The sequence below is a fragment of the Myotis myotis genome, unplaced genomic scaffold, assembly GCF_014108235.1.
Source record: "Myotis myotis isolate mMyoMyo1 unplaced genomic scaffold, mMyoMyo1.p scaffold_m19_p_4, whole genome shotgun sequence".
NCBI classification, from domain to species: Eukaryota; Metazoa; Chordata; class Mammalia; order Chiroptera; family Vespertilionidae; genus Myotis; species Myotis myotis.
This window is the reverse complement of record NW_023416346.1, coordinates 130,130,852-130,158,600: the sequence shown is the minus strand read 5'-3', so window position 1 is coordinate 130,158,600 and position 27,749 is coordinate 130,130,852. Positions and strand designations below refer to the sequence as shown.

The 27,749-nt window shown below is 52.7% G+C and overlaps 3 protein-coding genes across 11 annotated transcripts in view; all 3 read left to right on the top strand.

Annotated features, from left to right (window-relative positions):
- SHROOM2 (shroom family member 2) overlaps positions 1-12,595 on the top strand; it is a 100,970-nt gene extending 88,375 nt beyond the window's left edge. For 5 of the 9 annotated variants that reach the window (XM_036304291.1, XM_036304288.1, XM_036304292.1 and 2 more), the window contains 5 exons: positions 1,902-2,582; positions 4,724-5,236; positions 6,620-6,791; positions 8,217-8,489; positions 10,006-12,595. In XM_036304291.1, the coding sequence (XP_036160184.1) occupies positions 1,902-2,582; positions 4,724-5,236; positions 6,620-6,791; positions 8,217-8,489; positions 10,006-10,272 (1,906 nt within the window). In that variant the 3' untranslated portion in view covers positions 10,273-12,595. Of the gene's footprint in view, positions 1-1,901; positions 2,583-4,723; positions 5,237-6,619; positions 6,792-7,298; positions 7,898-8,216; positions 8,490-10,005 lie in introns of those variants that run through there. The other 4 variants (XM_036304289.1, XM_036304295.1, XM_036304296.1 and 1 more) reach the window with 4 other exon arrangements.
- Positions 12,596-12,819: 224 nt separating this feature from the next.
- LOC118654622 (claudin-34-like) lies at positions 12,820-16,631 on the top strand. The gene is made up of 2 exons (XM_036306010.1): positions 12,820-14,306; positions 15,797-16,631. Exon 2 carries the CDS (start codon positions 15,814-15,816, stop codon positions 16,456-16,458), a length of 645 nt encoding a protein of 214 aa, XP_036161903.1. The 5' UTR covers positions 12,820-14,306; positions 15,797-15,813; the 3' UTR covers positions 16,459-16,631.
- Positions 16,632-24,387: 7,756 nt separating this feature from the next.
- LOC118654451 (claudin-34-like) lies at positions 24,388-25,681 on the top strand. Its single transcript, XM_036305774.1, has one exon. The coding sequence runs from the start codon at positions 24,902-24,904 to the stop codon at positions 25,544-25,546; it is 645 nt and encodes a 214-aa protein (XP_036161667.1). The 5' UTR covers positions 24,388-24,901; the 3' UTR covers positions 25,547-25,681.
- The last annotated feature ends 2,068 nt before the right edge of the window (positions 25,682-27,749 follow it).

The window sequence follows — 27,749 nt, the reverse complement described above, 5'->3', positions numbered from 1 at the left end:
CGGCCCCGGCTGGCTCTGAAGTATCCACTGAACCTGGAGGGACCTTTCTCCTGAGGACATAGCAAGAGGGACATGGACAGGACACTTGCCACTTAGCACCCAAGACAGGGCTGGAACATGTGCAATTCCCAGGCCCAGTAGCATGTCCTGGGGTGCAGTTCATCCCTCAGCCACAAGGGGCGCTGGTCGTCAGGGAAACGTGTCCTCTCCCGCTGCTGGTTAATAAGTTGCAGGTCTGATGGGCACCGGTCTCCACTCACTGGTTCCCGGTTTGCTGCCCTGGTCAGGGTCTCCTTTAACAGCGCAGAGGTGGTCACTTCAACGGACAGCCCTTGCCTTCCTGGGAGAGTCAGCCCGCGGCTCATTTTATTGCTGTGTTGGGTCGCAAGAGGCAGTGTGTCAGCAAAGGTGTGGCCGGCTGGTTTGTTGCAAATGGAATAGTTGTTAATGCCTTGAGCTTTAGCTGCGGCACAGATGAACGTGTGTGTGAAGCATGTATGTGTGGTTTTGTATGTATGTATGCATGTTTATGTGTGTATGTATATGCATGTAAATACATGTATATATCATGAGAAGACAGAAATGGATTATGGATATGGAAATGGGTAAGAATTTGAAAAGATCAGCGAATGGTTGCAGCTTTCAAACGCAAGTCTTTTTTTTTTAATTTTTTATTATTAGTTAAGGTATTACAAATGTGTCCTCATCCCCCCCATTAACCCCCAACCTCCCCCCCACACACACTCATGCTACCATCCCCCTGTTGTCCATGTCCATTGGTATGGCTTATATACATGTATACAAGTCCTTCGGTTGATCTCTTCCCCTTACCCCCGCCCTCCCCTACTTTCCTTCTGGGGATTGATAGCCTGATTGCTGTTTCTCAGCCTTTGAGTCTGTCCCTTTTCATCAGTCTATGTTGTTCTCTATAATCCACAAATGAGTGAGATCATGTGGTATTTATCTTTCTCTGACTGGCTTATTTCACTTAGCATAATGCTCTCCAGTTCCATCCATGCTGTTGCAAAAGGCAAGAGTTCCTTTTTTTTTTACCGCAGCATAGTATTCCATTGTGTATATGTACCACAGTTTTCTAATCCACTCATCTGCTGATGGGCACTTAGGCTGTCTTTCTTTTCATTTTTAATACTACGCCACTGATTTGAAAGGCTTTATTAATCAGTTCATTTGCGACCCGTCTTAGAAAGTTCTATCTCTTTGTATGTGGCGATTTCCTGGATGAAATAAGCCACATAAAAATATTGTTGCAGCATGAAATAAATATTTCTGAATAGACCTGTGTATGAGAATTTTCACATTGTTTTCTAAAAGCGTTTGTGTAAATTTTGATTTTTGCTCCCAAATGCAGCTTGTGTGGGCTTGCACGTGAGCCTATATGTCACGTGTGTGCGTGTGTTTTCCATACCTCCCGCCCTGTGGTGGGATGTGCCCATCTATGGCCTCACGGTGCCCAGCGTGTGCTTGGACTCAAGACCTGGCATTAGGAATCACGATGGGCATGGGCGTGGGAAAATGCCTACGGGTTTAATTCCTTACAGCGATTCGAGGAGATTCGCAAGCTCTGGGTCTAGCCCTGTTTGGGAAGAAGGTGTTCATTGGAATCGGTTGCTATTTTTATTTTTTTTATAAATTATTAATGGTATGGCATTTTATTTTTTAACAAATTATTTAATTTATTTTTAAAATATATTTTATTAAAGGAAGGGAGAGGGAGAGAGAGACAGAAACATCAGTGATGAGAGAGAACCATTGATCAGCTGCCTCCTGCACACCCCACACTGGGGATTGAGCCCAGGACCCTTCAGTGTGCAGGCCAACGCTCTGTCCACTGAGCCAAACCAGCTAGGATGGCTGCTCATTGTAATTCATTCTTCCTCTAGACAAGCAGATGCCCAGTGTCTGGAAGACGGTCCAGGAGCACATCAGGGCCTGCAGCACCCGGCCCAGGGGTCTGAGCCATCCCGCGCCCCGGAAGCCCCAGAGGTGCCCCAGGAGGGCCGCGGCAGGGCGGGGACCCTTCCCCGTGATTACAGATACTCCGAGGACCACGCACCCACCGTCCCACTGTCGCCGCCAGGCCCAGGGTCACAGGTGCAGAGCGGCCTCTCGGCCCCGCACGCCGGGGGGCAGGACCCTCGGCCTGTGAGTGCCGCGCTCGCCAAGAGACCTGCCCCGCAGAGGCCGCCACCGCCCAAGCGGGAGCCCAGGCCTTTCAGGGGACCAGCCAGTGCCACCCCCACGGGCACCCCTGCGGGCAATCACCTGGCTGTGCCCAGCAGGCCCCTTCCCCCGCCGCCATCTCCCGCACGCAGCCCCTGTGCCTTGGCGGAGAAGCCCAGCGGTGCCCAGCCCGCAGACGGCCCCAAGGCCCCCGGGGAGCAGGACAGGCAGCGTGTAGATGAGCACCCAGCCTGTCCGAAGCGAGAAGCCCTGCTGTCTTCCAAGTTCCGGCCCCTGCAGACATCCGCCATGGAGACCTCGCGCTCCCCTTCTCCTCAGTTCGCCCCCCAGAAGCTGACGGACAAGCCCCCCCTGCTCATCCAGGACGACAGCTCAACAAGGTAGGGCCCTGGGAAGGTGGCCTCTGTATTCTTCCCCTTTCACAGGCTCCCTTCCGCCTGTGGGAGGTTTTCCGTGCACCCTCCCTGCCCGGTGCGCGCCCTCCCTACCCAATGCCTGCCCTCCCTGCCCAGTGCTTGCTCTCCCTGCCCAGTGCGCGCCCTCTCTGTGCGGTGTATGACCAGTGCCTTGCTCTGCCCCAGAAGTCGGACTTTCCCTTGGTCTGGAAATAGCACGGAGGGGCCCAGAGCTCCTGAGGTCCCTGGATTTCTAACTTGTTGGGGAGCTGCTGTGAAGGAGGGAGTAGAACACCCTCAGCCCCTTCATCCAAGCCCCAAACCTTATATGTGCGATAGCCGCAGGCACCTAGGGACAAGGGCTGTGTTTATTTCTAGCGCTTTCTGATTGTGATCATAACCCAGTGTCACCCTGACATGAGACCTTTGGTTGAAATTAGTGTTTTTCGTAATGTCCACTATGTCCATACCCCTTTTTGTCTAGATCTTTTTGTTTTGTTTTATTTTTTGTGAATATTTTTTCCATTGATTTTTAGAGTGAGTGAAGGGGAGGGAGGGAGGAGGAGAAAGGGAGAGAAACATCAATGTGAAAGAGACACATGGATTGGTTGCCTTCTGGGAGCATGTGTCCTGGCCCGGCTGGAAATAAAACCTGCAACCCAGGTACATGCCCTTGACCGGGAATCGAACACAAAACCCTTGGTGCATGGGCTGGTGCTCTAACCAGGGCATGTGCCCTGACCGGGAATCGAACCGTGACCTCCTGGTTCATAGGTCGACGCTCAACCACTGAGCCACGCCAGCCAGGGCAGCACAGCTAGCCTTTTAAAATCTACTCACGAAGGCAGCATTATGGGGACCATCTGCGAACCCCTAGATTAAACACATCTGCTCCTCCTGGTTTCCACTACACGGGAAGGAAATGCACAGCTGTTTCTTGTCAGCCTGCACACCACACCCTCATGAGTGGGAGAGATCCCTCCTGTGCTGCCAGCCCCAGGGACAGGGTGCGACAGCAGGTGATGCGGGGCGCGCAGCACCCCGTACTCCATAGAGCAGGGGTGGGCAAACTTTTTGACTCGAGGGCCACAATGGGTTCTTAAACTGGACCGGAGGGCCGGAACAAAAGCATGGATGGAGTGTTTGTGTGAACTAATATAAATTCAAAGTAAACATCATTACATAAAAGGTTAGGGTCTTTTTTTTTTTTAGTTTTATTCATTTCAGACGGGCCGGATCCGGCCCGCGGGCCGTAGTTTGCCCACGGCTGCCATAGAGTCAGCTCTGTTAGGCTCACGTTGCAGATCTGACGTTAAGCCGCCGAGTTAGTTGAAGATGGTGCCCATCAAGATCGTGCACTCGGAGAGCCGGCCCGAGGTTGTGGCTTGGGCGGGATTTTCCCTTCCTTCCTGGGCGCCAGGCGGCGGCGCTCTGTCTCCGATAGGTCCTGTGAAAAGACTTGGGGCACGTTGGCCCTGGTGGCCCCTCCCGCAGGGTCCCCCGGGGCGCGGTCCTGTGAGGCGCAGCCCAGGGCACCGGCCGGCATTCGGGCGGCCTGGACGCAGCCCCGTTCTGTTGTCCAGGCTGTTTCTTTCCATTTTCTGTCTTTCCTGTAGGGATTCCAGGTGCTGTCCAGCTTCTTGTACCAAGAAACTGTTTTTTAAAAGGAAAAGTGTGGCCCTAGCCGGTTTGGCTCAGTGGATAGAGCATCGGCCTGTGGACTGAAGGGTCCCGGGTTCGATTCCAGTCAAGGGCAGGTACCTTAGTTGCAGGCTTCTCCCCGGCCCAGGCCCTGGTCGGAGCTCATGCAGGAGGCAACCAATGGATGTGTGTCTCTCACATCGATGTTTCTGTCTTTTCCTCTCTCTTCCGCTCTCTCTAAAAACCAATGGAAAAATATCCTCGGGTGAGGATTCAAAAACAAAACAAAAGCAAAGTGTGTGCTTAGTGACTCAGTCCAGATAACAGGGGAGCAGTGCTCCCGTTTGTGCCAGGCCCTCGGCTCCCTGGTATGCCAGCCGCGCAAAGGGTGGCTTCAAGTGCTGGGTGGCGGCATGCAGGCGCCGAGTGGCACCAGCCGGCCCGGGCGCGCCTTGCCTTTCATCGCCCGGCTCTTCTGTTGGCAGAATCGAGCGGGTGATCGACAACACCACGGTGAAGATGGTGCCCATCAAGATCGTGCACTCGGAGAGCCAGCCCGAGAGGGAGAGCCGCCAGGGCCTGGCCCGTGCTGCCGAGCCGCCCGCGCTGCCCAGCGGGCTGGAGAGAGACCAGATCAAGACGCTGAGCACGTCGGAGCAGTCCTACTCCCGCTTCTGCCTGTACAGCCGCCCGGGCACCGAGCCCCAGCCCCGGGCCCAGCCCCCCGCCGCCCCCGACGGCCGGGCCTCCCCCCCTGCGCTCAGCTACGGGAAGGCCAGGGAGAGGACCGCCGAGGACCTGAAGTCGGAGGAGCTGGCACGGGAGATCGTGTGCAAGGACAGGTCCCTGGCGGACATCCTGGACCCCAGCGTGAAGGTCAGGACCACCATGGACCTGATGGAGGGCATCTTCCCCAAGGACCAGCAGCTCCTGGAGGAAGCGCAGCAGCGCCGGAAGCTGCTGCCCAAGGTCCCCTCTCCCAGGGCCGCGGAGGACAAGTGAGTGCTCGCTGTGCGTCTACGGGGTCTCGTGGGTTACAAAGGGCCAGGGGCGTCTGTGTATGTATATAAATTAATCCTCGCCTGAGGATAGTTTTTTCCCATTGATTTTTTAGAGAGAGAGGGAGGGAGAGAGAAACAGAAACGTTAATGTGAGAGAGACACATCGATTGTTGCCTCCCGCATGCACCCCAACTGGGGTCGGGGATTGAACCTGCAACCAAAGCATGTGCCCTTGACCGGAATTGACCCGGGAACCCTTCAGTCTGAGGGCCGACTCTCCAACCACTGGGCCACACTGACTAGGGCCGCACACGGTTTTTGTTTGTTTTTTGATTATATTTTTATTGATTTCAGAGAGGAAGGGAGAGGGAGAGAGAGATAGAAATATCAGTGATGAGAGAGTCATCAATCGGCTGCCTCCTGCACGCTCCATACTAGGAATGGAGCCTGAAACCAAGGGCTGTGCCCTGCCCAGGAATTGAACCAGGGACCTTTGGATGCATGGGTTGACGCTCCACCACTGAGCCACACCAGCCAGGCTCCACGATCATCCTTTCGCAACAGTAGGCTGCAGTGCCGGGGTAGGGTATCACATGATTTATTGATTCACTTTAGAGAGAGGAAGGGGGAGAGGGGGACATGGATCCGTTGTTCTGCTTATTTATACATTCATTAGTGGACTCTTGTCCGTGCCCTGACTGGGGATGGAACCCGCACTCTTGGTGTTTGGGGACGATGCTCTGACCAGCTGAACACCCGGCCAGGGTGAGGGTGCCTCTCCTAGAAGTGGCACTCACGTTGTCCTCATACACCTCCGACACCGCCCGGGGAAACTGTCTGCCTGCACTCCTCTGTCCCGGGCAGAGACTTTTATTTTTATTATTATTTTTTTTATCCCCCGAGGATATTTTTCCATTGATTTTTAGGGCGAATGGAAGAGAGAGGGAAAGACAGAGAGAAACATCGATGTGAGAGAGACACATTGATGGGTTGCCTCCTGCACACGCCCTGACCAGGGCCCCGGGCCGGGAGGAGCCTTCAACCAAGTACGTGACCTTGACCGCAATTAAACCCAGGACCCTCTATCCACTGAGCCACACTGACTAAAGCCCGGGTGGAGACTTTAGACATCCTTACTTATTGCAGCCTCTCCCCCCCACCCCCCACCCCCGCTTTTTAGAAACCCTGCCCCTTAGCCTTGATGAATATCCATCTGGCAAGGTATCTTCAGTCCTGACCTTGCCTTGTCCTTCTTTTGCTGCCTGTCTCCCTGGCTAGTGTCCTTCCGAGGGCGCCATCATTTGTCGCAGCTCCGGTTGCCGGGTGACCGTGGGTTGGTGCCCATGATCGCAGATAATTGAGGTTCTGGCGTTTTTACAGGAGAGAGGAGCCCAGCGTGCCTTCAGCCATGTCCCTGGCCACCAATTCCGCGTACTACAGCACATCGGCCCCCAAGGCGGAGCTGCTGATTAAGATGAAGGACCTGCAGGAGCAGCAGGAGCCCGAGGAGGACTCGGGGAGTGACCTGGACCACGACCTATCTGTGAAGAAGGTAGGACAGCCTGGGTTCCCCATGGCGGTGCGCGCAGAGGCAGGCGGGGGCACACCTGTCTGCACCCCCCAGGAGCCCTGCACCGCGTGTGGGGCATTTGTGCTTGGCTTCTGTGCAGGGCAGTGGCGTTTGGGGCAGTCGTATTAAGCCCTGTGGTTAAACGTCCTGTTCTAAGATGGGGCCTTTCCACCAGGATCTTTGCCACCTTTTTGTAATGAGATCCACTGTCAAACTAGCTAAGAGGGCACCATTCTCTTTCTTTTCTTTTTTAATATGTTTTTATTGTCTTTAGAGAGGAAAGAAGAGGAATAGAGAGATAGAAACACTGATCGGCTGCCTCCTGCACGCCCCCTACTGGGGATCAAGCCCAAAACCCGGGCGTGTGCCCTGACCAGGAATTGAATTGTGACCTCTGGGTTCATGGGTCCATGGTCAACCACTGAGCCACACCAGCCAGGCTCATTTAAGTTCAACTGATATGTCCCTTTTATCCTGGTGAAAATCCAGGGAAATAATGGTGTACCCTTCAGAGAGCCCCGTGTCCTCTCTAAATATCAAGTTCGCATGTCTGCAAGCAAATGGTCCCAACTCCAGCAGTGGGCTGGACAGTGCTTGCGCAAGCAAACAGCATCGTTGGATCAACTCCAAGACTCCCTCGTCTGGCACTTGGGGATATGGCCGTGGACAGAGCGAATAGAGCACCTTCTCTGGGAGCTCATGTTCTCTGAGGCCAGGTGCGGAGGCAGCCAGCACATAGACAAAGACACGTGCTACACGAGGCCAGCCCACACGCGCGGCCCAGCCTGGCCCACCACCTTCGTGTCAGTAAAGTGGCATGAAACAACCGCATCCCTTCCTGTGCATGTGGGCTGGTGGCTCTCGCATGACAGCAGCAGAGCTGTGCCCTGGAAACAGTAGCCGCGTGGCCAGTAAAGTCTGAAATATTTACCGTCTGGCCCTTTGCAGAACAAGTTTGCCAACTCCTTTTATTATTATTATTATTAGTAGTAGTAGTAGTAGTATTTTTTTGTTAATCCTCATACGAGGATATTTTTTTATTGATTTTTTTTCATTGGTTTTTAGAGAGAGTAAAAGAGAGGGTGAGAGAGAGGGGGGAGAGAAATACCGATGTGAGAGAGACACATCAATTGGTTGCCTCCTGTACTCGCCCCAACCGAGTCTAGAGAATGAACCTGCAACCCAGGTATGTGCCCTTGACTGGGAATCAAATCTGTGATGCGCAGGCCAATACCCTAACCATTGAGCACACTGGCCAGGGCTGCTCTATTATTTGATGATGCAAAATGAACTTGCTCCTGGTGGGGCTGACTTCCGTGTGCGGAGGCCCCGCGGTGCCCCCGCAGCGGCGGGCGGCCCAGGTGGCGCACCCCTGACCCTGTTTGCGTGCCGCCCTGTGCCCCGCAGCAGGAGCTCATCGACAGCATCGGCCGCAAGCTGCAGGTGCTGCGGGGCGCGCGGGAGAGCCTGCTGGAGGACATCCAGGCCAACAGCGCCCTTGGGGACGAGGTAGAGGCCATCGTCAAGGACGTGTGCAAGCCGAACGAGTTCGACAAGTTCCGCATGTTCATCGGGGACCTGGACAAGGTGGTGAACCTCCTGCTGTCCCTGTCGGGGCGCCTGGCCCGCGTGGAAAATGCCCTCAACAACTTGGATGACAGCGCTTCTCCTGGTGATCGGGTATGTAGGACGCATGCGACCTGGAAATCTGGGGGCTGGGGGCTGGGGGAGGACCCGCAGGCAGGTGCTCCTTGGGGAGTTGAGTGAATGCCTCGAAGGCTCACACAGCGCCTGTCCACCTCGTGCTGCAAGATGCTATTGAGTGCGGGAGGCGGTCTCCTTGCGTAACGGAGGGATGGCGTGGCCCTCCTGGGGACCAGGCTGCACCGCGCCCAGCATCCCGAGGCCCCTTAGAGAGGTGCGGAGGGGGGGGGGCCGTTACCCCTCGGCTGTGCATGGCTGAGGCAGTTCCCCCTCCTCGTTCTTTTTTTTAAATTTATTTATTCTTTTAAAACCCTCGCCCGAGGATATTTTTCCATTGATTTTTAGGGAGAGCGGAAGAGAGAGGGAAAGACAGAGAGAAACATTGATGTGAGAGAAACACATGGATTGGTTGCCTCCTGGATGAGCCCTGACCAGGGCCCGGGCCGGGGAGGAGCCTGCAACTGAGGTACGTGCCCTTGACTGGAATTGAACCCGGACTCTTTGGTCTGCAGGCCGACGCTCTATCCATTGAGCCACACCGGCTAGGGCTCTCCTCCCCTCATCCGGCGCCGCTCCATGACCAGGTCTCAGCGTAGCTGGTGGTGGGTGAGAACCTCGTGTCAGGCATGGGGAAGCCCAGGCTTTCAGAGGCAGACACGCTAATGCGGTAAAAGGCGAGGCGCCAGGTTGTAGAAGGCGCCTTCATGTTTCCAGGTAGAAAATGAACACGCAAACAGAGACGGGGTCCTGCCCCCATCTCAGCAGCTTTGAGCCCGACTGCTTTGAGCCTGAACCAAATGTATAGAATCGGTTACGATTCGCTTCCCTTTCGGTTTGGAACCCACTGGCTTTGCCTTGCCTCTTTCCACCCGAGTGCATGGTGGCTTTGTTTGGCAAGCGCCTGGGGCTGGTGGCCCAGCGAGGCGGGCGAGGTGCGCTGGCCCGCGGTGGGCGCTTCCCCACGCCGCACGCTAGGAGCAGGCTGTTTGCAGCCGCGCTGAAGCTCAGTTCCTCGTCTCTGAGCTCTTCTGTGTGTCGGCGTTTTTGCAAAGTGCAGCCTCACCCCGCACGCCCCACACTGGGGATCGAGCCTGCAACCCGGGCATGTGCCCTGACCGGGAATCGAACCCTGACCTCCTGGATCATGGGGTCAACGCTCAACCACTAAGCCATGCTGGCTGGGCCTTGGCACCTTTTGAGCAGCCCAGCATTCTGTCGCTTTCAGTCCCTTGGTCACGCTGGGGTCACCTTGGCTGCCTCTGTTAGCAGTCCAGGCCCATGCGCGGCGCTGGAGGTGGGAGATGCCCTCACACCGACGGGGGTGGGGTGTGCCACAGCCACGAGTGCTTGCGCCCACACTCTCAGGACTCAGTGCTGTCCTATCAGGGCTGCATCGCTTCCGCCCTGATCCTCACTGGCTTCTCTCTCTCTCTCTCTCTCTCTCTCTCTCTCTCTCTCTCTCTTTCTCCCCCCCCCCCCAACCTCTCCACAGCAATCATTGCTCGAGAAGCAGCGGGTCCTCGTTCAGCAACACGAGGACGCCAAGGAGCTCAAGGAGAACCTGGACCGCCGGGAGCGCGTGGTGTTCGACATCCTGGCCAGCTACCTGAGCGACGAGAGCCTGGCCGACTACGAGTACTTCGTCAAGATGAAGTCGGCCCTCATCATCGAGCAGCGGGAGCTGGAGGACAAGATCCACCTGGGCGAGGAGCAGCTCAAGTGCCTGGTGGACAGCCTGCAGCCCGAGAGGAACAAATGAGCGGCCTCCTGGGGGCGGAGCCGGCCTGCGCCCCGCCCCGGGCAGCGGGCCCCAGCCTGGATGGATGTCCCGTAGTGAGAACCCTCTCGTAGTGACGTGGCTGTTAGAAAAGCGATAACTCGTGTTTGTCTGGGGTGATGCATTGGGCGTCTAGCTTCCCTGTGGATGCTGAGCAGAGCGGCTCCCCGTGGGGTGTTGTCCTTTACAAGGAGCCCCACGGGGCACGGGCCCTGCTGGCTGGCGAGCTTCTGCCACGGAGACCACAGGCTCTGTCCCGTGCTGCACGCGAGGGCCCCTTGGCGGCGGTCGCTCTGGCTTCCTGTGTCTTCCGCTGCCAAACCAGCCGCTTGGGCAGCGCTCAGCGAGTGCCCACAGTGCACAGGAGGGGCCACCTGGCGCACGTTTTCTCCTTTGATCCACGAGGGGCGTGGCCTGCCACGTTTTATGCGTGTCCGTCCCATGCTGTTAGCGTTCACTGTCTCATATAATGTGCTCTCTGACCCAGCACAAACCTGTGATGATGATGAAGACGGTGATAATTTATTAACATAGTAGTTTCCAAGTGGTTAGAAACCAACTGTGAAATGCATAGCCTGTGTGTTGGGTCGCTCATGCTAAAAGCGCCGCTCGAGTCATGTGCATGCCTTCAAACCCCGCACCAAGCGGACAGCTTCAGTCCGTCCCAGCCGGCGGCGCGGGTCAGGCGTGTTCCCGCAACGTGAAATGCCTGGTAAAGGGTGTGTGCGGTAGTCCTGTGCTTGCTAGGTGTTTCCCGAGACCAGTGGATCGTTCCTAAATTACTCTCTCCCCAGAGCATTTGTGTCGTGCCCATATGGTCATTAATGGTAATTGGCCACTTTTCTCTTTTTGCCTCTTTCAACCTGTCAGCATGCCCTGAAGGCCCCTTCCGTTTCCTAAGAGCCCGCCTCCGGACTTCTGGGGGTCCCTCTGCAACTTTGCCACAGAGTGAACGGATCCCGGGCCCTTTTTATTGGTTGACATTGCAAGATTCTGAAGAGTCTATTCACTTAAAAAACAAACACTGTCATGGTGTCAATTTGCAGTTGACAAGTCAGGCTGGGAGAAATGGTCTGCAAATCACATATGTGACAAAGGAATCATCTCCAGAATATATAAAGAATTCTGTACAACTCAACCACAAGAAAACCAACAGCCCAGCTGAAACAGGGGCAAAAGATTTCACCAAAGAGGACATATGCATGGCAAGTAAGCAAGGAGAAAGATGGTCAACCGCCAATGGCTGGATGGTAACTTATTTTTACCTAAATCACTGTGGAGCCGGTATGTTTCTTCTCAGATGCTCAGCTGATGCAGCGCCTGCTTAATGGTGGGGAACCCCTTGGATGAGTTCATGTCAGGGTAGCATGGACACTTGTTGGATGGAGGGGTTATTTGAATCCCGTTTCCCCTTATTCCCTATACAAGAAGTTTTCCAGCGGGTGGGGAGACCTCTCTGTCAGCAGTGACTGCCACCTAACCAAACCACACACCCACCAGTGTCTTAGGACCACGGTCCACGCTTCCTGAGCCGGAGGCGGCGAGCCAGGCTCCCGGGCCGCGGTGGAGGGTCCGCACGGGCCAGCTTCAGGCGCGCAGGCGTCACCGCTCCTTTTGGCCGCTTTCCAGGCGTGTTCACTGCTGTTAGTTAAGCTGTGACGTGGGAATCCTAGCACTTGCGGTGAAAAGTGACCACGTCGGAGAAGGTCCGGCTGGCTGCTCGCGGGCCCCCGTGGTCCTCCCTCGGGGGGACCACGGCCATTCCGTGTGTTTGCTTTTTAATTTAGACAAAGCTTTTACCTGTGATGCTTGCCCCTCCGATACAGTGTTGTGGCCGTTGTGATGCTATGTATGTAAATGTGAATCTAGAAAGTGTTGTGTCTGTGCCGGCCTTTTGATGTCTTTGAGGACTTCCTTCTCCGTGGGAATATGTAGTGCAATTCCCCTTTTAGCGAAGCCCCTGTGCCCACACCGTCCTGTCCAGTCCCCGCCTGCCTCTTCAGTGTCTGCTTGGCGGGACCCAAAGATCCAGGAGTCCGTGTACATACCTTTGTATATAGTGACATCAGTGCAGATAATAACAATCTGGTGCTAACGTCTGCCCTCTGCGCGGGTGGTGGCTGTTCCGGACGCTCTGGGAAGCTCAGCCGTGGAATCCCCTGAATCGCGCGACTTTAGCCAGGCTATCGCCTGCAGTTCACTGTGGAAATGTGTGCGGATTCATGCTCAAAGCTGACCACTTACCTCTCAACAGATCATCCTGCCTGACTTTGATGAAATAAAATAGTGTCTTTGAGTGCATGGAGCCTGTCTTTGATTTACCTATTTTATCACAACTTTTGTTTTCATTCTTTGTGAATCCTCTCCCGGGGATATTTTTTCCATTGATTTGTGGAGAGAGGGGAAGCGGGGGAGGGAGAGAGAGAAACATTGATGTAAGAGAAACACATCGATTGGTTGCACTGACTAACAGGGACCAGGAATTGAGCCTACAACCCAGGTATGTGCCCTGGATGGGGAATCGAACTCATGACCCTTCTGTTCTCAGGCCGATGCTGTAACCACTGAGGAACTGGTCACGTGCCCTAACCGGGAATCAAACCTCAACTTTCTGGCTCCTAGGTCCACGCTCAACCACTGAGCCACATTTTTTTGAAACCTGCTTTTTACTTAACATTGGGAACTCCCCCCCCCCCCCCCCAATTATTCTTCAGCGTAAGGTTGGATTTCTGTGGAATAGTCCACTGAAGGACACAATGGCTTACTGACTGTGTTCTCTACATGGGGTAATGGGATGATTTCACTTGTCCCGTGGTACCTCAGGTATGAAGTCCATTTGGTGTGTTCCTGTGCGCATCCTTGCACACATGCCCACTTGCTGGAATAAGTTCCTTCTCACAGGAACTAAGCAGAGGTTCCTGCAGAACTTGACTCCCACATAAAATTTGGTCCTAAGTGTGGGCCGGCAGGACCGCCCCCCCCATTCCCATTGGCCTTTTGGCAGCTTCATTCCTCACAGCAGCCCCATCTGACAAGCTCCCCCTTAGCAGGCCAGCTTCTCCCAGTCAGGAGTGACCTTCACCTTCCACTGCATCTTGCTCATGGGCGCCACGTTCATGATGCTGTCACCCGAGGTGCAGCGGGAAGGCCATTGCCTGCAGCTCAAGGGGCCTCCCTAACGTGCTGGCTATCACTGGGCTTTGATAGCAACCTCGCCCGTGCGGGGGCACTGCTGCTGGCGCCTGCGTGAATGTGTTCTCATTGCTGTTTGCTTATTTGAATCCTCACCGGAGGATATTTTTCCACTGATTTTAGGGAGAGTGGAAGAGAGAGGGACACACACAGAGAAACGTCAATATGAGACAAACACATCAATTGGTTGCCTCCTGCATGAGCCGCGACCAGGGACTGGGCTGGGGAGGAGCCTACAACCAAGTACATGCCCTTGAAGGGAATCGAACCCGGGACCCTTCGGTCCGCAGGCCGACGCTCTATGCACTGAGCCATGCTATCCGGTGTCATTGCTGTTTGCACGGTCATTTCATCGGGTGGTGTGGGAGAGACCATTTCCGGGGGAAGGGAGAGGGAGTGGTTAGGACACCCGGCTGCTGTCAGACCTTGAGGACTCGATGGTCCGCATTGAGTGCAGCCCGCCCAGGAAGCGGGTAGGGAGGGTGCCTGATGAGGAACAGAGAAAGCCTGGTGGTCAGTGGGGATTGGATGCTGGCATGTGTTCCGCACCCGGCAACAGAACTCTGCTGGCCAGGACAACGGGGGTGGAATGTGGCCGTGGACTGGAGGCTGAGGAGAGGGCTTGGAGTCGTGTGTCAGGCCCTCGTGTGGCTGAGGCCCATGTGGCTGAGGCCCGTGTGGCTGGTCCCGCATAGCCAGGAGCCGGCCGGAGGACGCCCAGAGGAGCCAGAGGACGCCCAGAGGAGCCCCGTGTGTGTCGGCAGCGCTGCCTGACCTGCTAGTCGCCGTTCCTAGACACTCACTCCCTAGGAGACACATCCCTGGTCAGTGGGGCCCAGGCTGTTGGTTTTATTTCGCGGGGGTAAAGTGGGAATAACTCAACAATTATCATGTCACTGTCAGGATTGCCCAATGAGGAACACACAAGGCCAAAAGGGGTGAGGGATCATGAATGTATTGGGTCACCTGGAGACCCCATGGGCTGAGCCCCAAATGGCACCATCCCTAGCGACAGGCAGTCAGAGAGTTAAAGGACTCTAGGCTTTAAAGGGTCCATGTCCTGGGAAGGTCCAGATGAGAAAGATAATGGTCTTACCAGTGGGATGTGGTCTTACCAGTGGGATGTGGTATAAGCGGGAGGGAAGGCCTGTTGTGAAGTGTCCTAAAGGGCAGATCCCAGGGGACAGGTTTCAATCCAATGATTTGATCAGACTGAACGGTCACCTTTTTTAAGCGTACAGTGCAGTGTCACTAGGCACCTTCACAATGTTGTGCTACCATCACCACCATCATCTCCAGAACTTTTGCACCTCCCCAAACGGAAACTGTGCCATTGACCACTACATCCCCTCTGCTCCCCAGCCCCTGGCTCCCACAGTGGCTTTCTGTCGCTGAGTGTGGCTGCTCTAGGGGCCACATAGAGGTGAAATGATGCAGGTTTGTCTTTGTGTTGCTGGCTTGTTTCACTCAATAGAATGTCCTCAAGGCTGGATGATATCCCACGGTATGGGCGGCCCACATGCTGACTGTGTACTCACCCATGATGAATATTGGGGTGTTTCCACCTCCTGGCTGTGGTGAAGAACGCTGCTATGAACATGGGGGCGCAACTATCTGCTAGCGTCCCTGCTTTCCCTTCTTCGGGGTATAAATCCGGAGCTGGCATTCCTGACTCTTGGGAGCAGGCAAAAAAATATATTTTTATTGATTTCAGAGAGGAAGGGGGAGGGAGAGATAGAAACCTCAATGATGAGAGAGAATCATGGATCTGCTGCCTCCTGCACGCCTCACACTGGGGATCAAGCCCACAACCCGGGCATGTGCCCTGACTAGGAATCGAACCCTGACCTGATTCATAGGGTGACGCTCAACCACTCTGGCTGGGCTGTAGCCAATCTTAATTGTGTCTTTCAACAAATGTCCAGGAGTGGAACTGCCTGTTAGAAGGTCTGTACATATTTTGATTGACTTTAGAGACAGAGAGAGAGGGCGAGAGAGAAACATCGATTTGCTGTTCCACTGACTGATGGATTCATTGGTTGATTCTTGCATGTGCCCTGAGCAGGGATTGAGGCCGCAACCTTGGCCTATTGGGAAGACGCTCTAACCACTTAGCGAACCCTGCCAGGGTGAAAGTCTGAATATTTGAAGCTTTCAGTAAATGTTGCCCACGGACCCTTCGCCAGCCGAGCATGGGGGTCAAGTGTCTCCATTCTGGAATATGGCATCTCCCTCTCCAATATAGCGCCGCTCACCCCTGGGGGGCCATTCAGGCCGTGGGTCCCACCTCATGACGCCCTCTATTGGTTTGCAGATCCCCTGGAAACAGCCATGGCCATGTTTAAAAATGCCAATTGCCAGGCAGCGAGTTTCGCCCTTAACATTCTGGGATTCATCTTATCCATGACCTGCATGGGCCTGGCCGAGTGGCGGGTATGGTACATGGAGAGCAGCTCCGCCCCGTCCCGGGGGCTGGCCTGCATTGGAATGTGGAAGGTCTGCACATACCAGCCCAACAGACTCCCCGGCAGAGTCATAGCCTGTCACCGCTACAGCTACAGTGACACCGACCTGCCGCTCGACATCCGCATCGCTCAGAACCTGCTGCTGGCCGCCAGCCTGCTCGGGCTCCTGGGGAAAGTGCTCACGGTCACGGGCCTGCTGAGAGTGTACGCGGGACAGCTGCAGAAGAACACCACCAGCAATCTGTTCTGCGCTTCCGGAGTCCTGAGCATCATAGCGGGTGCATTTATCCTCATTGCTGTGATCTGGAACTACCACTCCGTGATGAATGAAGAGGGCATACGCTTCCCGCCTTCCTTCCACATCCCCTTCAGGCCGGACCGGCAGGAGATGGGCAGCACCGTGCCCGTGGCGGTTCTGGCTGCCTTCCTCATGCTGTTGAGTGGGCTGCTGACCATCTCTTTCCAGCTGCCCCCCAACATCCGTGTGTACCCCGAAGTCTCGCAAGTGTGAAATTCCCGGTTGCATAGCTTTGGGAATCCATGAGAGCCGCTTATGGGGGTGCAGTGTTATCAGGATGCTCTATGAAATAGTTCCAAGGCAAAGGTCATTCTGGGCAGAAAGTGGCCATTGGCTTCTATGTCCAAATTGGGCTCATTCATTGGTTAAGGAACTTTCATTAAAAAAAATTCCAAAAAAACCCACTGTCTACCTGTCTTACTGAATCTGGATTTCAATTAGTACTGGGTAAATAATCAATGCTAGACACCTACTGTGTGGAAATGAGAGTTGCTGGGACTCTCACAGCTCCCTCTCAAACGCCCACTAAAAACAACCGGCCTGACCTTCCACGGCGTGGCCCTAACACCTCTCCGCCACGTGCAAGTCCCCACATGTGCAAGAGCAGAACAGCGGAAGGAATCCCCCTTCCACTACCAGACTCAACAGCTACCGCGGAGTGGCCACATTCGCTTTCTCTCTCCTTCCTTCCCTTCTTTTCATCTATTTTCATTCTCCAAAGAACTTAAATGCAAACCCCAGACTTCACGTTCCTTCATCCCTATGCACTTCAAAATTATTCTCTAAAGAAAAGGACATTTCCGCCCTAACCATAGTATACCTTTAAAGTTAACTATTTCTTATGAACATCAAATAACAGAATTTTCAGATGCTTCAAAAGTAATTCTTCACTTTTTTTTCTGTTCAGATTATTTATTCACTTGATTCTTAGATTCACTTGTTGATAGATGCATATTTGTTGTTCATAATTAGTATCTTTACCTTTTTCTTCTTCTTCCTCTTCTTAAAGGATACCCTTCAGCACTTCATATAATACTGGTTTGGTGGTGATGAACTCCTTTAGCTTTTCCCTATCTGTGAAGCTCTTTATCTGACCTTCAATTCTGAATGATAGCTTTGCTGGATAAAGTAATCTTGGTTGCAGGTTCTTGGCATTCATCACTTTGAATATTTCTTGCCACTCCCTTCTGGCCTGCAAAGTCTCTGTTCAGAAATCAGCTGACAGTCGTATGGGTATTCCCTTGTAGGTAACTGAGTTTCCTTCTCCTGCTGCTTTTAAGATTCTCTCTTTGTCTTTTGCTCTTGGCATTTTAATTATGATGTGTCTTGGTGTGGTCCTCTTTGGATTCCTTTTGTTTGGAGTTCTCTGCACTTCCTGGACTTGTAAGTCCATTTCTTTCACTAGGTAGGGGAAGTTTTCTGTCATTATTTCTTCAAATAGGTTTTCAATATCTTGGTCTCTCTCATCTTCTGGCACCCTCATAATTCTGATGTTGATATGCTTGAAGCTGTCCCAGAGGCTCCTTACACTATCCTCGTATTTTCGGATTCTTTTTTCATTTTGCTTTTCTGGTTGGGTGTTTTTTGCTTCTTCGCATTTCAAATCTTTGCCTTGATTCTTGCGCTCCTCTGGTCTGCTGTTGGGAGTCTGTATAATATTCGTTATTTCAGTCCGTGTATGCTTAATTTTTAGTTGGTTCTTTATCACAACATTGAGGGTCTCATTAGATTTCTTGAGGATCTCAATAACTTTATCGGCGGCTTCTAGACAGTTCTTGAGAGACCTTAAAAGTGTGGTTCTGAACTCAATATCCTCCATTGACAGTTTTGTCCTGTTTCTTTGTCTCCGCATTTTTTATGCTTTCTTGGTGCACCCCCTAGTGGTCTTTGTGCGCAGTCTTGTTGTAGTTAAATCTTGATTGTTGTAGTTAATACTAGGGGGATTTGACCTCCAGGCCAACTGGCTGTGAGAATCAGCTGTGTCTGCAGTGGGAAAACTTCTGTCCTCTAGGGAGGTGCTAATCTAGCCTTTGGCTGAGGCTATCTGGCAAATGGCTCTGCGCAGGGCTTGGGCGGGGCGGGTCACACGGGATCAACAGGGTGGGTGGAGGGAGCAGTTATGGCTGCTCTCAGTCCCGTCCCCAGAGGCTCTGCCTCACAGAGTCCCAGCAACCGCTGCAAACCTCGGAGAGAAAGATGCCCTCACGTTCTGACCGATGCCAGACAGTCCCGCTTCTCCCGTTTGAGTCTGGGTCCCTAGAGACTCGCCCAGAACTGGAGCTCAGGGCCTGAGCCTCCTTCCCGATTGAAAATGACAACCGCGCCCTCAGCTACCAGCCCGCTCCGCGCACTCCGCACCCTTGTATTTTCCGCACTGCGCCTCCTCTGAGTCTCGTATGCTGTTCTCTTTCCTTCTAGTTGAAGAATTTCCCCTCAGCCAGTCTTCCTGTGGTTCTGGGCGATGTCCGTTCCGTCTTTTAGTTGTATTTGTGAAGTGGTTGTTCGAGGCAGCTAACTCCGGTGTTTACCTATGCCGCCATCTTGGTTTTTTCAATCTCTTTTTTGGGAAGGATAATCTCCTTCAGTCACTTCCTTGTAGCTTGTAAGTGATTCTACACTTCTATTTATTTATTCTCATTGCATAAGATGTTCACTCTGCCTCTTGAGTCTTAATTATTTTTTTAAGAGGGAGGAATTCTCTTTTAAAAAAATTTGTTTTCATTGATTTCAGAGTAGAAGGGAGAGGGAGAGATAGAAATACCGATGATGAGAGACAATCATCGATTGGCTGATTCTTACGCATCCCCACTGGGATCAAGCCCCCAGTCAGGAATCAAACCGTAACCGCCTGGTTCCTAGGTCCATGCTCAACCACTGAGCCACACCAGCTAGGCTGAAATAAGCTTCTTCTCAAAGAATATTTAAGTCTCTGAGCGCAGAGTGCTTGAAAAAAAAAACCCTCCCCTGGGGCATAAGTCTATCAGCAATATAAACTGTGTTCCAAAGACATTGCCTGTGGACCCGAGAATGTTCAATGGAAAATTGCCCCTGGGCTTTGAATCCGATCTGTGGGCCATGATTCTTCCCTCTACTCTCTGACGGAGCGAGTGTACAGTGGTGGAAGCCTTCTGTAGGAAATGTCCCTTCGCTGCCTGCCATGATGTGCATACCATCCTTAGAACTGGGAGGAAGTCACAGCCTCTGCATTGAGTTAGAGACCCTGGCTCCCTTCCCAGGGGTTTGAAAGGGGCCTCTGCCTCCCCTGGGACGTTCAGGGCTGGCCTTGGGCCGAGTCTTACCCATTCTCCATGCAGGTCTGGGATGGCTGGGAAATGGCTGCTAGGGAAACACCTGTAGTCGGTCTCATTTTTTACAAAAATATATTTTCATTGATTTTACAGAGAGGAAGGGAGAGGGATAGAGAGTTAGAAACATATATGAGAGAGAAACACTGATCAGCTGACTCCTGCACGCTCCCTACTGGGGATCGAGCCCGCAACCAAGGTACACGCCCTTGACCAGAATCAACTCCGGGACCCTTCACTCCATGGGGCGACATTCTATCCACTGAGGCCAGTTTGAAAGAGGATGTGTGTTATTTAAGTGAGTCAACCCTCTGGTTATTTGAAAAGAGAAGCTCTTTGGAGACAGGCTTCTGATGAGGACCCCGATACTGGAACCTGATACCCTGCGGAGGGCGGCGCGCCTGCCCCCTGCTGGTCACGCGGGGGAATGACAGAACCGCTGGGGCTGAGGAAAGCGGTCTCTTGACCTTCAGTGTCAACAGAGAGCAAGCGGACAGGTCATGAGGTTCAGACGCAGAAGGCGAGGCGGCCACCAGCGGCGTCTGCTCTGGGGCAGCGGGGAACAGTTCCAAGCCCCTGTCCAGGGCTCTTTGGCAATGACTGCTTAAGGGACGCACTTTATTATTTTTCACAGGAATAAGGCAAGAGAACGTGTCCTGCTCATTTCCCGAGGGCGCCTGAGGGCGGTGGCATTTCTCTCCTCCTTCTCCTCCCTGGGAATCCTGCAAGGTGCCCAGGAGCCAGAGGCTGCCCTGTGGCCTTTGGCTCGGGGCCAGCGTGGGACCGTGCCAGGCCCTTTGCTGGGGGCACCAGGCAGGGAGGAGTCCCTGATGACAGCACTGGCGGAGGGAGGCCGAGCAGAGGCAGCGCCTGGGTCACAGCGTGCACTCTCGGACACCAGCAGAGGTGGTCACAGCGCCAGTCCCGCCCCGCGAGCTGTGTTTCCTGCTCAGGAGAGCTTTGCCCTTTCTCTTCCTCGCTCTCCCTGTTTGCCATCCCCCCGTGGGCCCTTCCTTCTCCTCCCTGCCCACCGCCATTCCCGGGCCATGTGTCCCATGGAGACAGGAAATGTGCAACTGGAGGCAGAGTCGGGTGCCGGCCACATTTAAGGTAGAGGAGAGGAGGAGGGGAGGTAGAGGAGACGGGGAGGGGAGGGGAGCTCAGTGAAACAGAACAGAGGCTCCCGACAGGACCCAGGTCAGCTTCCCGCACTGTCCTGGGCCGAGGACCGTTCAGGGAGGTTGCCCCTTGGCCTGGCCCTGGCTGCCATCAAGACATACTTTCTCCCCATCATGGTGGCCCTTCCTCCAGGCTTTCTACTTAAGACTCTGTTGAATGACAGTGACTATCTGGCCTATGACCTCACAAAAGACATTTCTATTGTAGAAAGACTTCAAGTGTTTTTTTCAAATATATTTTTACTAGAGGCCCAGTGCACGAAATTCGTGCAGGGGGTGGGGGTGGAGGCGCAGGGGTGGGTTTCTCAGCCTGACCTGCACCCTCTCCAATGCGTGGGGCCCTCAGGGTATGTCCTACTGACAGCTTAGGCCCAGTCCGTGTGGGTCTCTGCTGTCTGCAGTGCCGCTTGGCCGCTCCTGGGTAGCCGCGGTAACATCCAAGCAGGCCCAGCTCTCAGCGGCCACCCCCAGGACGTTCGGACTTCAGCGGTGCTGAGAGGACTGGGCGCCGCATCTTGTGGCTCTGGGCGTCACCATCTTTGTGTTGGCGTGATGGTGAATTTGCATATTACTCTTTTATTAGGATTCTTTTCAGAGAGAAAGGGAGAGGGAGAGAGAGAAACATCACTGATGACAGAGAATGATGGATCGGCTGCCTTCTGCACGCCCCACACTGGGGATGGAGCCCACAACCCGGGCATGTGTCCTGACCAGGAATCAAACCATGACCTCCTGGTTCCTAGTTACACACTCAACCACTGAGCCACATTTTTTTGAAACCTGCTTTTTACTTAACATTGGGAACTTCCCTCCCCCACCAATTATTCTTCAGCGTAAGGTTGGATTTCTGTGGAATAGTCCACTGTAAGGACACAATGGCTTACTGACTGTTCTCTACATGGGGTTATGGGATGATTTCACTTGTCCCGTGGTACCTCAGGTATGAAGTCCATTTGGTGTGTTCCTGTGCGCATCCTTGCACACATGCCCACTTGCTGGAATAAGTTCCTTCTCACAGGAACTAAGCAGAGGTTCCTGCAGAACTTGACTCCCACATAAAATTTGGTCCTAAGTGTGGGCCGGCAGAAGCCCCCACCCCCATTGGCCTTTTGGCAGCTTCATTCCTCACAGCAGCCCCATCTGACAAGCTCCCCCTTAGCTGGCCAGCTTCTTCCAGTCAGTAGTGACCTCCACCTTCTACTCCATCTCGCTCACAATATCCTGGTTGTATTGTAAATCAGCGAGATAGATAGGAGACACCTTAATGAGCCAATTAATTAGGAGTCTTTATTCGCGCAGACCCAGAGGGCTATGTTTCCCAAATCTCTGAGCAAACACAAGGAGGAAGTTCTCTCTGTTTATACCTTTTTGAGCTCTTTGTCTGCAGATTTCACAGAGAGCTCTCTGTAGGTTATTGTTATAAGGTTACAAGTTTGTGACCTTGAATACATAGTGAACTAACACTTGGCATAAGAATATGGGAATTCATATCAATATCAGTACTAGCCTGTTACGTCAGATGGCTAGCTTGCAAGGTCAGACACCTAAGTTTTTTATCTTTTTCTATTATTCAAACTAAAACAGTTATTTTACAGAATAAGGGACTATCTAAAAATAACAGAGTTGACCTACAGAATAAGAGACTGTCTAAGAATAACAGAGTAGTTCAAACAGCAGTTTCAAACAGCAGCTTTCCAAAGGAGAAATTACTATGCTTCACCGTCACCCGAGGTGCAGCGGGAAGGCCATTGCCTGCAGCTCAAGGGGCCTCCCTAACGTGCTGGCTATCACTGGGCTTTGATAGCAACCTCGCCCGTGCGGGGCCACTGCTGCTGACGCCGGCTCGGATGTGTTGTCATTGCTGTTTGTTTGTTTGTTTATTTGAATTCTCACCCGAGGTATTTTTCCATTGATTTTTAGAGAGAGCGGAAGAGAGAGGGAAAGACAGAGAGAAACATTGATGTGAGAGAAACACATCAACTGGTTGCCTCCTGCAAGAGCCCCGACCAGGGCCCGGGCTGGGAGGAGCCTACAACCAAGGTACGTGCCCTTGACTGGAATCGAACCCAGGACCCTTCGGTCCGCAGGCCGACGCTCTATGCATTGAGGCACGCCGGCCGGTGTCATTGCTGTTTGCACGGTCATTTCATCCGGGAGGTGTGGGAGAGACCATTTCTAGGGGAGGGGAGAGGGAGTGGTTAGGACACCCGGCTGCTGTCAAACAGACCTTGAGGACTCCATGGTCCGCACTGAGTACAGCCCGCTCGGGAATCAGGCAGAAAGGGTGCCTGATGAGGAACAGAGAAAGCCTGGTGGTCAGTGGGGATTGGATGCTGGCATGTGTTCCGCACCCGGCAACAGAACTCTGCTGGCCAGGACAACGGGGGTGGAATGTGGCCGTGGACTGGAGGCTGAGGAGAGGGCTTGGAGTCGTGTGCCAGGCCCTCGTGTGGCTGAGGCCCGTGTGGCTGAGGCCCGTGTGGCTGAGGCCCCTGTGGCTGGTCCCACATAGCCAGGAGCTGTCCGGAGGACGCCCAGAGGAGCCAGAGGACGCCCAGAGGAGCCCCGTGTGTGTCGGCAGCGCTGCCTGACCTGCTAGTCGCCGTTCCTAGACACTCACTCCCTCAGAGACACATCCCTGGTCAGTGGGGCCCAGCCTGTTGGTTTTATTTCATGGGGGTAAAGTGGGAATAACTCAACAATTATCATGTCACTGTCAGGATTGCCCAATGAGGAACACACAAGGCCAAAAGGGGTGAGGGATCTTGAATGTATTGGGTCACCTGGAGACCACATGGGCTGAGCCCCAAATGGCACCATCCTTAGCGACAGGCAGTCAGAGGGTTAAAGGACTCTAGGCTTTAAAGGGTCCATGTCCTGGGAAGGCCCAGATGAGAAAGATAATGGTCTTACCAGTGGGATGTGGTCTTACCAGTGGGATGTGGTCTTACCAGTGGGATGTGGTCTAAGCGGGAGGGAAGGCCTGTTGTGAAGTGTCCTAAAGGGCAGATCCCAGGGGACAGGTTTCAATCCAATGATTTGATCAGACTGAACGGTCACCTTTTTTAAGCGTACAGTGAAGTGTCACTAGGGACCTTCACAATGTTGTGCTACCGTCACCACCATCATCTCCAGAACTTTTGCACCTCCCCAAACGGAAACTGTGCCATTGACCACTACATCCCCTCTGCTCCCCAGCCCCTGGCTCCCACAGTGGCTTTCTGTCGCTGAGTGTGGCTGCTCTAGGGGCCACATAGAGGTGAAATGATGCAGGTTTGTCTTTGTGTTGCTGGCTCGCTTCACTCGGTAGAATGTCCTCAAGGCTGGATGATATCCCACGGTATGGGCGGCCCACATGCTGACTGTGCACTCACCCATGATGAATATTGGGGTGTTTCCACCTCCTGGCTGTGGTGAAGAACGCTGCTATGAACATGGGGGTGCAACTATCTGCTAGCGTCCCTCCTTTACCCTTGGTCGGGGTATTAATCCGGAGCTGGCATTGCTGACTCTTGGGAGCATGAAAAAAAATATATTTTTATTAATTTCAGAGAGAAAGGGAGAGAGAGATAGAAACCTCAATGATGAGAGAGAATCATGGATCTGCTGCCTCCTGCACACCCCACACTGGGGATCAAGTCCACACCGGGGCATGTGCCCTGACTGGAAATGGAAACCCTGACCTCCTGGTTCATAGGTCAATGCTCAACCACACCGGCTGGGCTGTAGCCAATGTTAATTGTGTCTTTCACAAATGCCCAGAGTGGAACTGCCTGTTAGAAGGTCTGTACATATTTTGATTGACTTTAGAGACAGAGAGAGAGGGCGAGAGCGAAACATCGATTTGCTGTTCCACTGACTGATGGATTCATTGGTTGATTCTTGCATGTGCCCTGAGCAGGGATTGAGGCCGGCAACCTTGGCCTATTGGGAAGACGCTCTAACCACTTAGCGAACCCTGCCAGGGCGAAAGTCTGAATATTTGAAGGCTTTCAGTAAATGTTGCCCACGGACCCTTCGCCAGCCGAGCATGGGGGTCCCAAGTGTCTCCATTCTGGAATATGGCATCTCCCTCTCCAATATAGCGCCGCTCACCCCCGGGGGGCCGTTCAGGCCATGGGTCCCACCCCATGACGCCCTCTATTGGTTTGCAGATCCCCTGGATACACGGCCATGGCCTTTTTTGTCAGTCCCAATTGCCAGGCAGCGAGTTTCGCCTTCAACATTCTGGGATGGATGTTCTCCATGACCTGCATGGGCCTGGCCGAGTGGCGGGTGTGGTACATGGAGAGCAGCTCCGCCCCGTCCCGGGGGCTGGCCTGCATTGGGATGTGGAAGGTCTGCACTTACCAGTCCGCCAACCTCCACAGCAGAAAAATAGAGTGTCACCGCTACAGCTACAGTGACACCGACCTGCCGCTCGACATCCGCATCGCTCAGAACCTGCTGCTGGCCGCCAGCCTGCTCGGGCTCCTGGGGAAAGCGCTCACGGTCACGGGCCTGCTGAGAGTGTACGCGGGACAGCTGCAGAAGAACACCACCAGCAATCTGTTCTGCGCTTCCGGAGTCCTGAGCATCATAGCGGGTGCGTTTATCCTCACTGCTGTGACCTGGAACTACCACTCCGTGATGAATGAAGAGGGCATACGCTTCCCGCCTTCCTTCCACATCCCCTTCAGGCCGGACCGGCAGGAGATGGGCAGTGCCGTGCCTATGGCGGTTCTGGCTGCCTTCCTCATGCTGTTGAGTGGGCTGCTGACCATCTCCTTCCAGCTGCCCCCCAACATCCGTGTGTACCCCGAAGTCTCGCAAGTGTGAAATTCCCGGTTGCATAGCTTTGGGAATCCATGAGAGCCGCTTATGGGGGTGCAGTGTTATCAGGATGCTCTATGAAATAGTTCCAAGGCAAAGGTCATTCTGGGCAGAAAGTGGCCATTGGCTTCTATGTCCAAATTGGGCTCATTGGTTAAGGAACTTTCATTAAAAATAATTCCAAATAAACCCACTGTCTACCTGTCTTACTGAATCTGGATTTCAATTAGTATTGGGTAAATAATCAATGCTAGACACCTACTGTGTGGAAATGAGAGTTGCTGGGACTCTCACAGCTCCCTCTCAAACGCCCACTAAAAACAACCGGCCTGACCTTCCACGGCGTGGCCCTAACACCTCTCCGCCACGTGCAAGTCCCCACATGTGCAAGAGCAGAACAGCGGAAGGAATCCCCCTTCCACTACCAGACTCAGCAGTTACCGCGGAGTGGCCACATTCGCTTTCTCTCTCCTTCCTTCCCTTCTTTTCATCTATTATTCTTTCTCCAAAGAACTTAAATGCAAACCCCAGACTTCACGTTCCTTCATCCCTATGCACTTCAAATTATTCTCTAAAAAAAGGACATTTCCACCCTAACCGGTTTGACTCAGTGGATAGAGCGTCGGCCTGCGGACTGAATGGTCCCAGGTTCGATTCCTGCCAAGGGCATGTGCCTTGGTTTTGGGCACATCCCCAGTAGGGGGTGTGCAGGAGGCAGCTGATCGATGTTTCTCTCTCATCGATGTTTCAAACTCTCTATCCCTCTCCCTTCCTCTCTGTAAAAAATCAATAAAATATATATATATTTAAAAAAGGACATTTCTTTGCATAACCATAGTATATCTTTAAAGTTAACAACTATTCCTTTTTTTAAAATAAATCTTTATTGTTTAGATTATTACAGTTGTTCCCCTTTTTTCTCCCCATAGCTCCCCTCCACCCGGTTCCCACCTTACCCAATGCCCTTACCCCGCCCCCCCACATCACCTTCATCCATAGGTGTTCAATTTTTGTCCAGTCTCTTCCTGCACCCCCACACCCTTTCCCCTGAGAATTGTCAATCCACCCCCTTTCTTATGCCCCTGATCCTATTACATTCACCAGTTATTCTGTTCATCAGATTTTTTATTCACTTGATTTTTAGATTCACTTGTTGATAGATATGTATTTGTTGTCACTTTGTTGTTCATAATTTTTATCTTTACCTTTTTCTTCTTCCTCTTAGAGAATACCCTTCAGCATTTCATATAATGCTGGTTTGGTGGTGATGAACTCCTTTAGCTTTTTCTTATCTGTTAAGCTCTTTATCTGACCTTGAATTCTAAATGATAGCTTTGCTGGGTAGAGTAATATTGGTTGTAGGTTCTTGCTATTCATCACTTTGATATTTCTTGCCACTCCCTTCTGGCCTGCATAGTTTCTGTTGAGAATCAGCTGACAGTCCTATGGGTACTCCCTTGTAGGTAACTAACTGTTTTTCTCTTGCTGCTTTTAATATTCTCTCTTGCCTTTTGCCCTTGGCATTTTAATTATGATGTGTCTTGGTGTGGTCCTCTTTGGATTCCTTTTGTTTGGGGTTCTCTGCACTCCTGGACTTGTAAGTCTATTTCTTTCACCAGGTAGGGGAAGTTTTCTGTCATTATTCTTCAAATAGGTTTTCAATATCTTGCTCTCTCTCTTCTTGTGACACCCTCATAATTCAGATGTTGGTACACTTGAAGTTGTCTCAGAGGCTCCTTACACTATCTTCATATGTTTTGGATTCTTTTTTCTTTTTTCTTTTCAGTTGGTGTTTTTTGCTTCTTGTATTTCAAATATTTGATTGATTCTTGGGATCCTCTCATCTGCTGTTGGATCTCTGTATATTATTCTTTATTTCAGGCATGTATGCTTAATTTCTAATTGGTCCTTTTCAATATCCTTGAAGGTCTCACTAAATTTCTCAGAGGTTTCTAGAAGATTCTTAAGTAACCTTAGTAACCATGGTTTTGAACTCTATATCCAGTAGTTTGCTTTCCTCCATTTCTTTCATTTGTGACATGTTTCTTTGTCTCCACATTTTGGCTGCTTTCCCTGTGTTGATAGAGTGGGCCTTAGTGTGCTTGGTGTCCTATAGGGCCCAGTGGCTCAAGCCTCCTAATTACCTGAGGTGGATACTTTTGGTGCACCCCTTTGTGGCTGTGTGCACATCTTGTTGTAGTTAAGCATG

Excerpts from the sequence above, each read along its gene's own strand:
- LOC118654451 (XM_036305774.1), top strand. The coding sequence starts at position 24,902 with ATGGCCTTTTTTGTCAGTCCCAATTGCCAGGCAGCGAGTTTCGCCTTC.
- LOC118654622 (XM_036306010.1), top strand. The coding sequence starts at position 15,814 with ATGGCCATGTTTAAAAATGCCAATTGCCAGGCAGCGAGTTTCGCCCTT.